This window comes from Mesoplodon bidens, assembly GCF_964165515.1.
Source record: "Mesoplodon bidens genome assembly, chromosome: X".
NCBI lineage: Eukaryota > Metazoa > Chordata > Mammalia > Artiodactyla > Ziphiidae > Mesoplodon > Mesoplodon bidens.
This window is the reverse complement of record NC_138163.1, coordinates 97,175,014-97,190,442: the sequence shown is the minus strand read 5'-3', so window position 1 is coordinate 97,190,442 and position 15,429 is coordinate 97,175,014. Positions and strand designations below refer to the sequence as shown.

At 53.3% G+C, this 15,429-nt stretch overlaps 1 protein-coding gene across 2 annotated transcripts; it reads left to right on the top strand.

The window, feature by feature from the left end:
• Positions 1-1,052: 1,052 nt before the first annotated feature.
• On the top strand, positions 1,053-14,743 carry CCDC22 (CCC complex scaffolding subunit CCDC22). Of its 2 annotated transcripts, none has more exons than XM_081223225.1 (17): positions 1,053-1,288; positions 2,321-2,498; positions 7,415-7,547; positions 8,300-8,406; positions 8,550-8,616; positions 8,717-8,895; positions 10,867-11,061; positions 11,606-11,668; positions 11,763-11,882; positions 12,402-12,521; positions 12,611-12,727; positions 12,833-12,934; positions 13,016-13,123; positions 13,383-13,478; positions 13,701-13,760; positions 13,841-13,915; positions 14,362-14,743. In XM_081223225.1, exons 1-17 carry the CDS (start codon positions 1,239-1,241, stop codon positions 14,473-14,475), a joined length of 1,884 nt encoding a protein of 627 aa, XP_081079351.1. In that variant the 5' UTR covers positions 1,053-1,238; the 3' UTR covers positions 14,476-14,743. The 2 variants fall into 2 exon arrangements, with proteins under 2 accessions (XP_081079351.1, XP_081079352.1); XM_081223226.1 differs by lacking the exon at positions 1,053-1,288 and adding an exon at positions 1,297-1,937.
• Positions 14,744-15,429: the final 686 nt, after the last annotated feature.

Here is a 15,429-nt window from a genome sequence, read left to right as displayed (position 1 = left end):
CCGCGCGCCTAGAGCCCGTGCTCCGCAACAAGAGAAGCCACTGCAGTGAGAAGCCCGCGCACCGCAACGAAGAGTAGCCCCCGCTCGCCGCAACAAAGACCATGCGCAGCAACAAAGACCTAACACAGCCAAAAATAAATAAATTAATTTAAAAAAATCTCAAGAGATTTTTCCTTGAAATTTGACAAACTGATTCTAAAATGTATATTGATATACAAAAGACCTAGAAAAGCCAAAATCCTTTGAAAAATAACAAGATGGGAGGACTTGCCATATCGGGTATCAAGGCTTTTTATAAAGCAAGAGTAATTACGAACAGAATAGAGTTCAGAAACTGAGTCCCACATATAGGTACACGTGATTTATGACAAACGTGGCACTGCTGAGCAGTGGAGGCAGGGTGGTCTTTTTCATGAATGGTGGTTATATGGATGTTTACTATGTAATTATTCTCTGGAGTGTACACACACACACACACACACACACACACACACATATATATAACACATTAAAATAAAGCATTTATTGAATGCATGAATACTAGTGACTGTAACTTACATAGTGGTTTTTGTTTGTTTTTGTTTTTTACTGTATTATGTATCAGGCACACATTTCAACGCTGCTTTACGTGAGTTAATTCTGTTTAATCCTAGGAAGCAGGTACATTAACAGTTCCATTTTACAGATGAGGAAACTAAGACACAGGGAAGCTATGTAACCTGCCCACGGTTGCACATTTAGCAAGTTGCAGAGCTGAGACTCAAACCTAGTCGCTTTGTGCGAAAGCCCCTGCCTTAACTTGTACACTTTTACAATCTAGAAGATGAATGCTGCCTTAAATGAATGAGTATAGAAGCCTCTCTCCGTCCCGCTCCTTCCCCCTTCCTTCCTGACACACACACACACACACACACACACACACACACACTTGCGCGTGCAGTGTAATCCTTTGCTCACTTGGAAGAGCGCACTGGGCTGCAGGAAAGAGAAAACAAACAAAACAAAACCTACAACTCCCAGCAGCCATTGCACGCTCAAGCCTGCGCGCGCCCATTCACAGCAGAACGACAGGCATCCGGCTTGCGCCGAACTAGGTCTCGGAACTACACTTCCCGGCTCTCCTCGCACAGCCCGTGACACTCCTTGGACCGCGAGCAGGGAGCGGGTTTTCCACAGCCGCGCCTCTCTTGCTCGGACCCGGCCCTGGACCCAACCTCGGACTCCACCACGGCTCTACCATGGAGGAGGCGGACCGAATCCTCATCCATTCCCTGCGACAGGCCGGCACGTAAGGACACAGCCCCCGCCCACCCCGGAATGCCCACATCCGGGACTCCAAAACTCCGGACCTTGACATCTAGGGCTGCAACTTCAGGACCCTAAGACCCTCCCTCCTCCTTACACACACACACGCACGCACACACACACACACGGGGCCTCCCAAACCCTTTGACCTCTACACTTGGTAAACCCCAAACTCCAGGACCTAGACACCTCGAGACCTTAAAACCTTGGAACCTCAAGACCCGGGATCCTGAAATCTGTGGATCTTGACAGCAATACCCTGGGACTCTGACATCTGGAGATTCTAAGCCACCTTTATCCTGTGAACCAGGGAACTTAAAACTCTGGGATCCTGGCACTCAGGGACTCCAAAATCCCCTGGGACTGGATATTTGGGAACCTTCAAACCTGGTTTCCCAATACCTGAGCCTTTAAAAACCCCAGGACTCTAAAATCTGGTGGCCTTAATGCTTGGTGACCCCGACGCACAAGGACTCCTGCATTCGAGGGTCCTAAAAACCCAAGATGACATCATCTAGGGAGCTTGATTTCTGGATTGCTTGAGACTGGGTGGTCCTGATACCCAGGGACTCTGACATTTGGAACTCCTGAAAACTCCAGCCTCCCAACATCTAGTCTCAAAATCCTAGCAGGTCAGTATCTAGGGGCCTCTGACATGCAGCAAACATGATATCTGGGGATGCAGAGACCCAGAGACTATTCCACCTGGGCTCCTAGGCCTTCCCAGACCCCAGAAATTTGGGGCTTTTAGGCATAGGGAAATTTGAGATTTTTTAAACTTGGATCCCTTCCATCCACCATTCTACACCAAGATCTTAGGACCTGAGGACTCCCCCCACTCTTAGTTTTCCAAATGGAAGTCAGCCAGCAACACCCAGGACCTGTCTGAACTGTGGCCACCCTCCCCACCCCATCCCAGTACTAGGGCTTCCAGAAGGCAGCACGGCCCAGCCTCATCCCTGTTTCCTGACTGCTTCCCCCCACCCCCCATCGAGCCTGCCTCCTTCTTCTTCAGGGCAGTTCCTCCAGATGTGCAGACCCTGCGAGCCTTCACCACTGAGCTGGTTGTAGAAGCTGTGGTCCGTTGCCTGCGTGTGATCAACCCTGCTGTGGGCTCTGGCCTTAGCCCCCTGCTGCCTCTTGCTATGTCTGCCCGGTTCCGTCTGGCCATGAGCCTGGCTCAGGCCTGTATGGTGAGTGTCTTCCTCCCAATCACACACAACCTCTTCCTTCCTCCTTCACAAAGTCACTAAGCTCCTTTTAGACTCTTGACTTTCCTCTCTGCCACCTCCCGTTGTGGCTTAGTGTTCATTAGTGGTTAAGGCTGCCGGCTCTGTGGTCAAGCTGACTGAGTAGTTCAGACCCTGGCTACAGCACTTGCTGACTGTGTGACCTTGCTAACTGATGCCCCATGTGGGCATCAGTTTCCTTATCTGTGAAATCGAGATGATAAAAGTAGGGTTGTCCTGAGGATTAAATGAGTTGATTCAGTTTGTGCCTGAGTTGCCCGTGGCTCCCATATTTTGAGCTTAGCACCAAGAACTTTTCCCCTTATAGTATCCATTTACCAGTTCCTGAAAAGACCCTGTTTTGATTCACATGCTCAGGCTGAAATTAACCACCACGTTCTCTGGTTGGGCCAGCTTGGATCACATGGTCATCCCTATAGGGCACTGTGATTGGCTGCTCCTTCAGGATCACTTGGAGTTGGGGGAGGGAGGGTTACCCAAAGGAAGATATGCTGCTTAACTAAAAGTGTCTGCACTAAAACTTTACTCTACCCTGTTGCAGCTTGCCTCTTGTGAGAATAATTTACATAGTCTCTATTGTAAATAAAGTGCCTTCTGGTGAAGCACTCACGCCTCCCCAGTACAGACCTGTGTCCAGTTACTATATCCAAGGGCTCCAAGTAAATGTCATTTCTCCTGGCTCATTAGTTCTGGGATTTTAGGCTAGTCTCTTAACCTCTTTGGGCTTAAGTTTTCTCGTATGTAAAATGGGTAAGAATTGTACCTGCCACATAGGGTTGCTATGAGGATTAAAAATGAGTTCAGGGCTTCCCTGGTGGCACAGTGGTTGAGAGTCCACCTGCCGATGCAGGGGACACAGGTTCGTGCCCCGGTCCGGGGAGATCCCACATGCCGCGGAGAGGCTGGGCCCGTGAGCCATGGCCGCTGAGCCTGCGTGTCCGGAGCCTGTGCTCCACAACGGGACAGGCCACAACAGTGAGAGGCCCGCGTACCGCAAAAAAAAAAAAAAAAAAAAGAGTTCATACGTGAAAAGCTGGATATAGTAAGCTTTGTGCAAGTGGTATTACTATTATTGGATAGGCTTGATCTGGCTGCTTGTGTTCCAGCAACTTGTGGCTACATAATGAATGTCAACATGCCCAGCATACTCAGTATATGGTGGTAGAGGGACAATAGAGTAACTACAGCGAAACCTTCCACTTAGCCCCAAGGGACTGGGTGGTCAGGTTTCTTGAATTTGTTCCCTGCTTGTGCAGTTTCTGTCTCTTAGAAATAGGCCTCAGAGCTCTACCCTCCCCTTGGCTCTCTGGTTCACCTAGCTCTCAGGAGTTCTCAGGTTCTTCTGTCAGGAGCTCTTGGTGGCCCTCGAGGCAGGCAGTCTGTCCCCTGGCCTGGGGCTGTCTTCTCAAGGATGGCACTTTATAAGGGGGAACTTGTGTCCTGTTTGGTTAGGAGGGTGCACAGTGGGACGTGTTGAGGAGGGGCTGGGGATCAGGCTTCCCCCAGTTTTCTCTTCTTCCCTTCTCTCAGTGCTGTTTCCCACTGGATTTGGTGGTGACCTACTTTTCCTCACACTAACTTTAGCGTGAGTATGGCTTTTTCAGTGATTGAGAGGTTCACGTGATTGTCTGGCCCCAGAGCCCCGGTTTGCCCTGAGCAGGTAGAAGAGGTCTCTCTTAACCCAGCTGGGTGCTGCTCATGTAGCCCACCTTGGCTCAGCACTGCCCCCTTCTGGTGTCTGCCTCTTCATGTGCCCTACTCCTGGCACCACTTTTTGCGACTCAGCCACCTCCATACTTTGGTGTCTGTCATTTCACACACCCCACTCCTGGAGTGAGTTTCTGTATCAGTCACAGCCCTTTGATTGCAGGTGTCGGAAAAAACCCAAAGTAAAGTAGCTTAAAAGACAGTGGTTTTCACACTGTTTTGACTGTGATCCTCTGGAATAAATATATCTTACGTTGTGACCAAATACACGTATGTGTGTATAATAATGATGTTTTTTGAGTGTGTGCTCTGTGCTGGGCATTGTGGTAACCTGGTGTTAACTCACTGAATTCTCGTGACAACTTTCTGAAGTAGGCACTGTTGGTATCCCTTTTCTCGGGTGAGAAAAGTGAAGCTCAGAGAGCTTAAGTGATTTGCCTGCGGTTACCCAGTTGGTAAGAAGTAAAGCTTGGATTTGCATCCACGAAGTATGCTTTCAGAATCCATGCAACTCTGGCCCAGAACCTTGATGGGCCCTTTTATCCCTTAAAGCATCCACATCGGGAGAGTACTGTCAGCCCCATTTTACAGCTAGAAACTGAGCTTCTCGGTGGTTGAATAACTGGTCCAAGGCCTTATAGTCAGTTAAGTAGCACAGGCTGGATTTCAACCCCAATCTTTTTGACTCCAAAGCCCATAGTCTCTTTTAAAAACATTATTTACTATTTTGTGTGGGTCATTTTTATCAGTCAGTGTCCAGTCCAGAGACACAAACCCCAGCAGTAATTTGAATAGGGAAATTTCAATATAAAGAATTGTTAACTAGGTAAAAGATGGTTAACTACTGAAAGAGTCGAAGAAATCTCCAAGGTGTTCAAGAAGTAACACAATACCTTGAGAAGTCCCACTGGCACTCCAAACCGTTCACCTCGTTACCCTTACCCGTCTGCTGTAAGGGGGATTACTTTGATTAGTTTCTTGTGTGCCTTTCCAGTTTTTAAAAAATGAAGATATAAGCAAATATAAATATATATTCTTATTTCCCCCCTTTCTTACACAAAAGAGAGCATATACCTAGTTTCTTACCTTATTTTTTCCCCTTGCCACATATCCTGGAAATCATTTCATAACAGGCAATCATTTTTTTTTTCCTGTTTGCAGCTGCAGAGTAGTTCATTGTATGTATGCACTGTAGTTTACTCAACCCCTCTCCTATGCTTGGACATTTAGGGAGTTCCCAATATTTTGCAAATAATGCTGTAATGAATAACCTTGTGCATATATATTCTTGAATTGTTGGAGGCCTGTCTTCAGGGTAAACTCCTAGAAGTAGGATTGCTAGGTGGAAGGGTAAACGCATACGCCATTTTGTTCGATTTTTCCCAGTCGCCTTCACTGGGATTGTTTAATTTCTGCCTTCCCAACAGCAGTGTATGAGAGGGTGCCTGTTTCCCCACAGCCTCACCCACTGAGTGTATTGTCAAGAGTTTTGCCCATTCAATAGGTGAGGAATAGTATCTCTGTATAGTTTTCCTCCTAGCTTTGTACTTTGAAAAACTTTCAAATTTAAGGAAAAATGAAAACAGAAAAATAACACCCTTCTCCTAGCTTTCTGTGTTGTTAACATTTTCCTCCATTCTTTTCTCTCTGTCTGGGTACACACACACACACACACACACACACACACACATTTTTTTCTGAACCTTTTGAAGGCAGCAGACATCATGACACTTCATACCTAAAACTTTCAGTGCATCTCTCTGAAGTAAAAGGGCGTTCGCCAGTATAACCACAATATCATGATCTCACCCATGAATTGAATATTGATAGAGTAATAGTATCTAATATTTAGTGCATGGTCAAATTTCCTCAGTAGTTACAAAAATATACTTACAGCTCTTTTTCCTTCCAACTAGAGAGTCCAGTCTAGGATCATACATTTCATATCATTGTTACATTTCTAATCTTCTGTATCCAACAGTCCTCCTTAGTTTTTTGCAATGATACTTTTTTTTTTTTTGCGGTATGCGGGCCTCTCACTGTTGTGGCCTCTCCCGTTGCGGAGCACAGACTCCAGACGCCCAGGCTCAGCGGCCATGGCTGACCGGCCCAAGCCGCTCCACGGCATGTGGGATCTTCCCGGACCGGGGCGCGAACCCGTGTCCCCTGCATCGGCAGGCGGACTCTCAACCACTGCGCCACCAGGGAAGCCCTGATACATGTTTTTGAAGAGTGCAGGCTGGTTGTTTCCTGGAATGCCCCACAATCTGAATTGGTCTGATTGTTTGCTCATGACTAGATTCAGGTCTGGGGCAGGAACTCTGTGCAAGTGATAGTACCTCCCTGCCCGAGTGGACCTCAGGAGAACGTAACGTCAGGTTGTCCCAGATTGGTGATGCCCGTGTGGGGTCTCTCCATGTGCTTTCAATTCAAGTCTCTCTTGTAAGCAAGGTTGGACATATTTGCATATGTTTAAGGGCCGTTTTTCATTCTGTTTCTGGGAATTGTCTGCTCCTATCTTTTGCCTCTGTTACTGTTGCACTGTTGGTCTTTTTGCTTGTGTAGTTTTAGGCACTCTTTATATACTAGTGAAAAAGATTCACTCTTTGCCTATGATATGAACTCCAAATATTTTTTCCCAGCTTGTCATTATGCTTTTGACTTTGCTCACTGTAATTTTTCTTTAAATTTTTTTTTTCATGTATTCAGAAATACCCATCTTCTCTTTCATGGCCTCTGGATTTTGAGTCATATTTAGAAAGGCCAGGGCTTTAATTTTATTTTATTAACAAATATTTATTTATTTATGTATGTATTTTGGTTGTGCCGGGTCTTAGTTGCAGCACGTAAGACCTTCGCTGAGGCGTGCGGACTCTCAGTTGTGGCACGCATGCCCCAACTAGTTCCCCGACCAGGGATCGAACCTGGGCCCCCCTTCATTGGGAGCATGGAGTCACACCCACTGAGCCACCAGGGAAGTCCCCAGAGCTTTAATTTTTAAAGCTCTGAAGGCCTTGGTGAGCCAAAGGGAAGTTCAGAGGGTGGTGGTGGTTGGTGAGAGAGTGGGAGCGTTTGTGGTCTCAGCCCTGGGCTCCCAGAACAGGAGGATCCTGCCTGCCCGACTGATAGCGGCCACCCTCCCCCACCCCCAGGACCTGGGATATCCCTTGGAGCTTGGCTATCAGAACTTCCTCTACCCCAGTGAGCCTGACCTCCGGGACCTGCTTCTCTTCTTGGCTGAACGTCTGCCCACTGATGCCTCTGAGGACGCAGACCAGCCTGCTGGTATGGGGTGCCTGGGGCGTGGTGGGGGTGAGGGAGAGGGTGTTGTGGGGGCTGAGAGAGGTGGAAGTGGTGAAAAGGTTGAGTGGTGGGGGTGGGGTATATGTCTTCAGGAGAACTAGGTGGGAGGACTGGGGCTGGGAGAGGGAATGCAGGGCAGGGGGAAGGGAACTTGGGCTTGGGCTGACCCAGGTGGGGAGTTGGTGCTGGAAGGGGCCTCTCTGCCTCACCTCCTGCCTTGCCCCCGCTTCACCCACTCCACTCTGACCACACCAGGCCACTCCGGCCTCAGGGCCTTTGCATCTGCTGGCTTACTCACCCAGATAGCCTCATGGTTCACTCCCTTACCTCTTGGAGGCTCCTGTTCACATGTCACCTCAGGGAGGCCTTCCTTGGATTGCCTTGTTTAAAATTATATCTTCCTCTCAAAGGTCCGGTCCTTATCTTCCTTTCCCGATGACCACCTGACAGTGATCTGTATTGTACTTATGACCTTGGCCATGCTCTCCTCTACCTGCCTCTGCGGGAGGGCAGGAGGATATTTATCAGTTTGTTCTCTGAAGTAGCCCAAGGGTCTAGAATGGTGACTGGTACCAAGTAGGTGCTTAATAAGTGTTTGTTGAATGTCTGAGTTTGAGAATGATAGCTACATAGATATGTATCTCTGGGGGTGCAGTCTGCCTGCTTTCCCAGGGTATGCATTTTTGGAGTTGTGGCACCGTCACCTGATTGACACTCCCTCCCCACTTCCCTAGGTGACTCAGCTATCCTCCTCCGGGCCATCGGGAGCCAAATCCGGGACCAGCTAGCCCTGCCCTGGGTCCCACCCCTCCTTCGCACTCCTAAGCTGCAGCACCTCCAGGTGGGACCCCTCAACTCATGTCAATATTGCTTGCTGCTGCCTTGCCTGCCTTGTCCCCATTTGGGTGCTCAGGTTTCTGGCCCCCTCCCGCTGGTGCCCCCGTCACGATTCACCCTAGAGGTCTGATTCTGCTCTCTCACCAGGGCTCGGCCCACCAGAAGCCTTTCCACGCCAGCAGGCTGTTCATGCCTGATTTGCTCTCCAGAGGAGGTGAGGATGAGGCTGTGGAGAGGGGCTGGGGGGAGCGGTAGAGGTGGGCCTAACTGCATGGTGAAGCAGGAGGCCTGGCTGACTCTGTTGCTGCCTCCAGAGCCCCGCGAGTTCCAGGCGAGTCCTCTGCTGCTACCAGCCCCCGCCCAGGTGCCCCAGCCTGCTGCGAGGGTGGCCTCGCTTCTTGAACGCCACGCCATCCAACTCTGCCAGCACACGGGCCGGGACCACCCCAGGGATGAGGACTGGGTCCACCGGGCATCCCGCCTCCCCGTCCAGGTACTGCCCGGTGCTTGGTCCCCGCTGACGAGGTCCCTGCTCACTGTGGCTCCCATTTTGTTTCCCGTTAGTCCTCTGCCCTTCTCCTTTCCCCACTTTGTCCCTCTCTTCCATCGTCTCCTCTCTGTGTGCAACTACCTGGCTCCCTGCCTGAAAGAACACTGGAGTCAGAAAGACTGTGGCCCTCGCACAAGTCAGTACGGCCCCTCGGAGCGTCGGCTTCCTGCTGTGAGACACGGGTGGTGATACCACTCTCTTCTGAGGGCGATGTTCCACCGAAGGACGTGCACACGCAGCCAGAGCTGTCAGGATCTGCTCCCTTCCGCCCTGTTTCTACTACCTTCTTCCTGCCCCTGATTCGCTCCCTCTTTCTCTGTCTCTGCCGTCATCACTGACGTGTGGCTTCCAGATCTCTGCACCGTCTCTTCTCATCACTGGCTTTCTCGTTCTGTGGTTTTGCTGCCCCTCTTTCTCTCTCCCCACCGCTGTCTCCTCGTTTCTGTGTCTCTGCCTCTGTCTACCTCTCTATCCACCTCCATCTCCCCTCTGTCCACCTCAGTATCTGTCCCCATCCCCTCCCCACTTTGTCCACCTCTGGAACTGTCTCTTTCTGCCTCCTCCGCTGCCATTTGTTCTGTCTTTATCTTTTTCTCTCTTTTTTAAACTTATAGGCATTTCAAACACAGAAGTAGAGAGAATAGTCTCATAAACTCTATGTCCCTGCCATCCACCTTCAATTATAAGCCTTTTGTGGGAACTCCCTGGCAGTCCAGTGGTTAGGACTCAGCGCTTTCGCTGCTGAGGGTCCAGGTTCAATCCCTGGTCGGGGAACTAAGATCCCGCAAGCTGTGAGGCGCAACCAAAAAAAGAAAAAAAAAAAAGATATAAGCATTTTGCCAATCTTTCCTCATCCCTTCTCTAACTTCTTTTTCTGTAATGTTTTAAAGCAAGTCCCAGACATCATATCATTTTAACTCTAAATACTTAAGCAGACATCTCTTAACTCATAAGGGCATTCACTTTTTAACACAACCCCTGGGCCATTTTCACACCTAACAGAATTAACAGTGACCTCTTTTTCTTTTGTTTTTTTTTAAAGCTTTATATATGCATTTTATCTTTTGAACCAGAACCTATTACATCTTTTTTTCCCGTACATTTATTTATTTATTTATTTTTGGCTGCGTTGGGTTTTCGTTGCTGCGTGTGGGCTTTCTCTGGTTTTGGTGAGCGGGGGCTACTCTTCATTGCAGTGCACAGGCTTCTCATTGCGGTGGCTTCTCTTGTTGTGGAGCACGGGCTCTAGGCACGTGGGCTTCAGTAGTTGTGGCATGCGGGCTCAGTAGTTGTGGCTCGTGGGCTTCAGTAGTTGTGGCATGCGGGCTCAATAGTTGTGGCTTGCGGGCTCTAGAGCACAGGCTCAGTAGTTGTGGTGCATGGGCTTAGTTGCTCCGCGGCATGTGGGATCTTCCTGGACCTGGGCTCAAACCCGTGTCCCCTGTATTGGTAGCAGTGACCTCTTAATACCATCCAACACTGAGTTTGTAATCAGATTTCTCCAGTTGTCTCAAAACTGCCTCTGTTCTCATGTCTCTCTCTCTCTCTCTCTCAATTCCACTCCGCCTCTGCCGCCTTCTTTGCCCAGCACCTCTGACTCGGTTTCCGCTCTGTCCCCACATATCTTTTGAGTGTCGGTCTCTAATTTGGGGGCTGCAGGCTTACTTCTCTCCCTTCCCACAGCTTCCTCCATTGCAGGGAGCCAGTGGGTAGAGAGAAGCAGGGCTGAAGAAGAGGAGGCCCCATCCTCAGGGAGCTCCCAGGCCTGTGGACCAGGAGAGTGGGTCTGGGCCCCCTTGTGGGAGATGCTGGATGGCTGGTGTGACTTGGGGGTAGCACCTTGTCAAGCGGCTCCCTGGTGGAGGCAGGGCCTTGGGTACCCAGCAGGCCTCCACACTCTTCCACTGTTTCTAGGAGGATACTCGGGCTCAGCGACAGCGGCTGCAGAAGCACCTGGCCGAGCATCTGCGCCAGACCTGGGTCCGGCCAGGGCCCCCCCAACAAGCCCGAGACCTGGGAGAGCTGCTGCAGGCCTGGGATGCTGGCGCCAGGACTGGTGCTCCCAAGGGCTCCCGCTTCACACATTCAGAGAAGTTCACCTTCCATCTGGTGGGTGGGCCTGAGTGGGCCTGGGGCATGCCGATGGGGCCAAGGTGGTATTGCTTTATGTACACAACACCACATTTTATCCATACAGGGACACGTGTTCCCACCTGGCCTGCCCTCTCCCCACGGTGGTGGGCACCCAGAACAAGCCCCTGGCTTCTTGGGAACTTCCGTGGAAAAAGGGTAGAAGGGTGGGAACTATGTGATCGTGTAGGGCTGCTCTTTGTGAACCCCAGCTTTTCCTGGGCAGTTTCCTCTGGACATATCTTCTCTCATTGGATGGTCATCCAGAGGGGCCCTCATCCTTCTCATGGGAAGATGGGCAAGAGCTGTGTCAGGGTCAGGGAGGTTTCTTTATGAGCAAACACTCCAGTCTAAGGTCACAGAGAGCGCATTGATCCTCACACACATTCTGACAGCCGTCAGTGGTACAGTGGTACTGTTCCTGGGTATGGTGCTGGGAGGGCGCTTTTGGGGGCTGTTGAGGCTGGGCTGTGAGGGGCAGGGCTTTCCTCGACAGCCAGGATGCTCCTTTCTCGCTCCCCAGGAGCCCGAGGCCCAGGCAGCCCAGGTGTCAGATGTGCCGGCCACCTCCCGGCGGCCTGAACAGGTGAGCAGAGCAATGGTGGGGCGGGGGAGGTGTCTTGGGTCCTTGGCTGTCTACTGGGCCTGACACCCCCACCCCGACTGCCTGTGCCTCCCAGGACACGTGGGCAGCTCAGGAGCAGGAGCTGGAGTCTCTTCGGGAGCAGCTGGAGGGAGTGAATCGCAACATTGAAGAGGTTGAAGCCAACATGAAGACCCTGGGAATCAGCCTTGTGCAGGTGGGTGTGGGAGAGGGGCTGCCCACTGGGGTCAGGTCACAAGTCCGGCCTACACGGCTTAGAGGGACTTGAGGGGGTACTCTGTAGAGGTCTGCACTTGTCAGAAGGGTTCATGGGAGACACTGGGGGGACCTGTGGGCCTCTTGAGGGTTCAGGAGAATCAGTGGGAATGAGAGGGCAATGTAGGGGTGGTGTTGGACCTGCAGGGGTTAGAGGTGCCTTGGTGTCTGTGAGAATCGGGAGGGGTGTAAGTGTCCGTGGGCCTCTGTAGGGGCTTGTGGGGCTCATCAGGGGTCCTGGAGGTGGAGGGGTCAGAGGGGCCTGTGGGTGCCCGTCACTGCTTATAGGTCTCCGTTGCTATCAGCAGGGGTCCAAGGGGCCCATAGGGCCCCTAGAGGGATGTGTTGTCGTCTGAGGGCCTTGGGCTAGGCCAGGGCTCTCCAGGCTCAGTGGGGGCTGGGAGGTTGTGGTGTGCGTGGGGCTCCCCCACTGACTGGGAGTGGGAATCCTGGGTGCCAGGTGGAGACCGAGTGTCGGCAGAGCAAGCTCAGCACAGCGGAGCATGAGCAGGCCCTGCGCCTGAAGAGCCGGGCGGTGGAGCTGCTGCCCGACGGGGCTGCCAACCTTGCCAAGCTGCAGGTGGGGCTGGCGCTGAGGCTGGGCTGGGAGGGTCGGAGTTGGATGGGCCCAGCCTGTGTGACATGTAGCCCCCCTGCCACCACCCCCAGCTCGTGGTAGAGAGCAGTGCCCAGCGGGTCATCCACTTGGCAGGTCAGTGGGAAAAGCACCGTGTTCCGCTCCTTGCTGAGTACCGCCACCTCCGAAAGCTCCAGGACTGCAGAGAGGTAGGTGGTGGGGTCCGGGGCCGTGGGTGGGGCGGGTTCGGTCCCTCCCTAGGGGGCTAGCCCTGCACTCTGCCTCACTGCCCTCTATCCGTGGGGTCCTGGCAGCTGGAATCTTCTCGACGGCTGGCAGAGATCCAGGAACTGCACCAGAGTGTTCGGGCAGCTGCCGAAGAGGCCCGCCGGAAGGCGGACGTCTATAAGCAGCTGGTAAGGCCTGTGTGGGGGCCCTGGGCCACTCAGAGCCGGGGAGGCGTGGGTGCTAAGGGAGCACCTGCTGTATCTGTCTAGATGTCAGAGCTCGAGACCCTGCCCAGAGACGTGTCTCGGCTGGCCTATACCCAGCGCATCCTGGAGATCGTGGGCAACATCCGGAAGCAGAAGGAAGAGATCACTAAGGTACGCCATCGTGGCCGGGAGGGTGGGTCATATGGGTAGATATGCCAAAGGGGCGGATGTGTGTTGCAGGGCTACACGGGGACCTCACACCCTCTGAAAGTCAGAGCTATCTGGCCATATACCCAGACACAGAAGAGCCCCACACAGTCCACTTCAGCCACCCCTGACCCTGTCTGGATGGGACGGCATAAACGTGAATGCCCTCAGCTGCCCGCCCGCCCGCCCCAGACGGGCTCACGGCTACCCTGGCCTTTGCCAGATCTTGTCTGACACGAAGGAGCTTCAGAAGGAAATCAACTCCCTGTCTGGGAAGCTGGACCGGACGTTTGCGGTGACCGATGAGCTTGTGTTCAAGGTGTGGGGCAGGCCGGGCTGGGGGTGGGGGTGGGGTGGGCCTGGGCCCTGTGTGAGCCTCGTAGGTACACTGATGCTCGGGCCTGCCTTTGCCCTGGGGAAGATGAAGTCAGGGAGTGGGAGAGGGTGGCCTTGTGGGGGCCTGGAGGTGGGGGGTGGGGTAGGGGCGGGGTGAGGCGGGAACAGCCCACCGACACCTTCAGGATCTCCTCTGTGTGATCAGGATGCCAAAAAGGACGATGCTGTTCGGAAGGCCTACAAGCATCTAGCTGCCTTGCATGAGGTGAGGGGAGAAGCGTGCCTGGGGGCTGGCTGGGGTGGGGCCAAGTTGGGGTGCAAGCCTTCTGCTCCTGCTGTCCCCAGAACTGCAGCCAGCTCATCCAGACCATCGAGGACACGGGCACCATCATGCGGGAGGTTCGAGACCTTGAGGAGCAGGTGAGGCCTGGGGCTGGGAGGGCTAACCAAGGCAGGCCCGGGGACAGCTCCTCGGTTTATGCCAAGAGAGGCTGTGGAACCAGACACAGCTTGTGGCTGGAGTCTCAGCCCTGCCCCTTAGGCGCTGTGTGTGTGACCTAGAACAGCCCAGTGGCCTGCTCTGACCCCCTCCTTCCCCCTGAGGGTCCTCACGCCTGCCTCCCGGGGCCGTTGGCAGAGGCTTCAGCTCGAGTATGTGCTGGGCGATCCTGCCGCATAGCAAAGGATGCTTTAGGTGGACGGATGACGTGTGCAAAGGCCTGGCGGTGGGACAGAGCAGGCTGCTATTGGAGGGGGTGGGAGGAGCATGGGAGGGGCCCTGGGTGGCCGTGATGGGGTGGGGCGGGTGAGCAGGAGCTGGGAAAGCGGCCCTGCGCGCTGAAGGGCTGCGGTTCGCATTGCCTTAGATTGAGACGGAGATGGGCAAGAAGACCCTGAGCAACCTGGAGAAGATCCGTGAGGACTACCGAGCCCTTCGCCAGGAGAACGCTGGCCTCCTGGGCCGGGTCCGTGAGGCCTGAGCAGCCCCCAGCAGAGGTCTCCCCCGGGCCTCAGGCAGGGATTTGGGGAGCTGGGGGCACTGGCCAAGCACTGGCCTGGGCCCTGCCCTCTGCTTGCGGTCCAGTTCCTCCTGCTGTAGCCTTGGCCCCAGACCCTTGCCCACCTGACCCCAACCCTTATCTGGGACGATCACCCAGAGTGTGGGAGCTCAGCTGCAGTTTATTGCGGAGGGCATTGGGGGTTGGGGCCTTGGATCTCAAATAAATGAGGGGCTCTTCTGCAGTCTAAGCTGAGGCATGGATGGGGGCACAGGGCACAGGGCTCAGGATGGGGGAGGGGGCGGGTGGCAGGTGAGACACTGGGTACATTTGGTGAGTCGGTGTGCATGGCCCTGGGTGTCTGCGTGGGACTCAGGAGGCCCCCTGGGGTGCTTTGTGGGTGCGCATGCGTGAGACATGCAGGTGAGTTCAGAGAGTCTGTGTGACCGAGCGTCTATGTCGGGAGCTGTGTGATACCGTGTGTGACCAGCATGTGTCTGTGTGGCTTTCTGGGACCTGAGATCCGGAAGGTACCGAGGCTGCTTCTGTGCGGGTGTCTGGGCACGCCCCGTGTGACACTGCACCTGTGGGCCTGGAAGCTGGCTACGGGTGTGTGCTTTGGGGCATGTGGGTTGACAGGACTGTGCTCGGGTGTGACCGTTTGTGTGACTGTGGATTTGAGGTGGTGTGAGTGTACTGAGGCAGGCTCTTCGTGTTTTGGGGTTAGTATTGAGTCCAAGGGACAGGATTGCGACTCTGTGTCCTTTCCAGCCCTAAGGTCATCTGTGAGAGCGACTGAGGCAGGCTGTGTGTGTGGTCGGTTGTGAAGGCTCAGTTTGGCTGGAGAGCCGGTCACAGGGGGCTGGGGCGGGGGTGTGGGGTTGGGGCCGGGGTCCCTCTGAGCAGCCTTGGTGCAGAGCATGTGATCCAGGAGGA

Bases quoted from the DNA above. Each gene is read 5' to 3' on its own strand.
- CCDC22 (XM_081223225.1), top strand. From the start codon at position 1,239: ATGGAGGAGGCGGACCGAATCCTCATCCATTCCCTGCGACAGGCCGGC. The intron at 11,062-11,605 runs GTGGGTGGGCCT...CTCGCTCCCCAG, and splicing joins AGAAGTTCACCTTCCATCTG to GAGCCCGAGGCCCAGGCAGC. The intron at 13,124-13,382 runs GTACGCCATCGT...GGCCTTTGCCAG, and splicing joins AGAAGGAAGAGATCACTAAG to ATCTTGTCTGACACGAAGGA.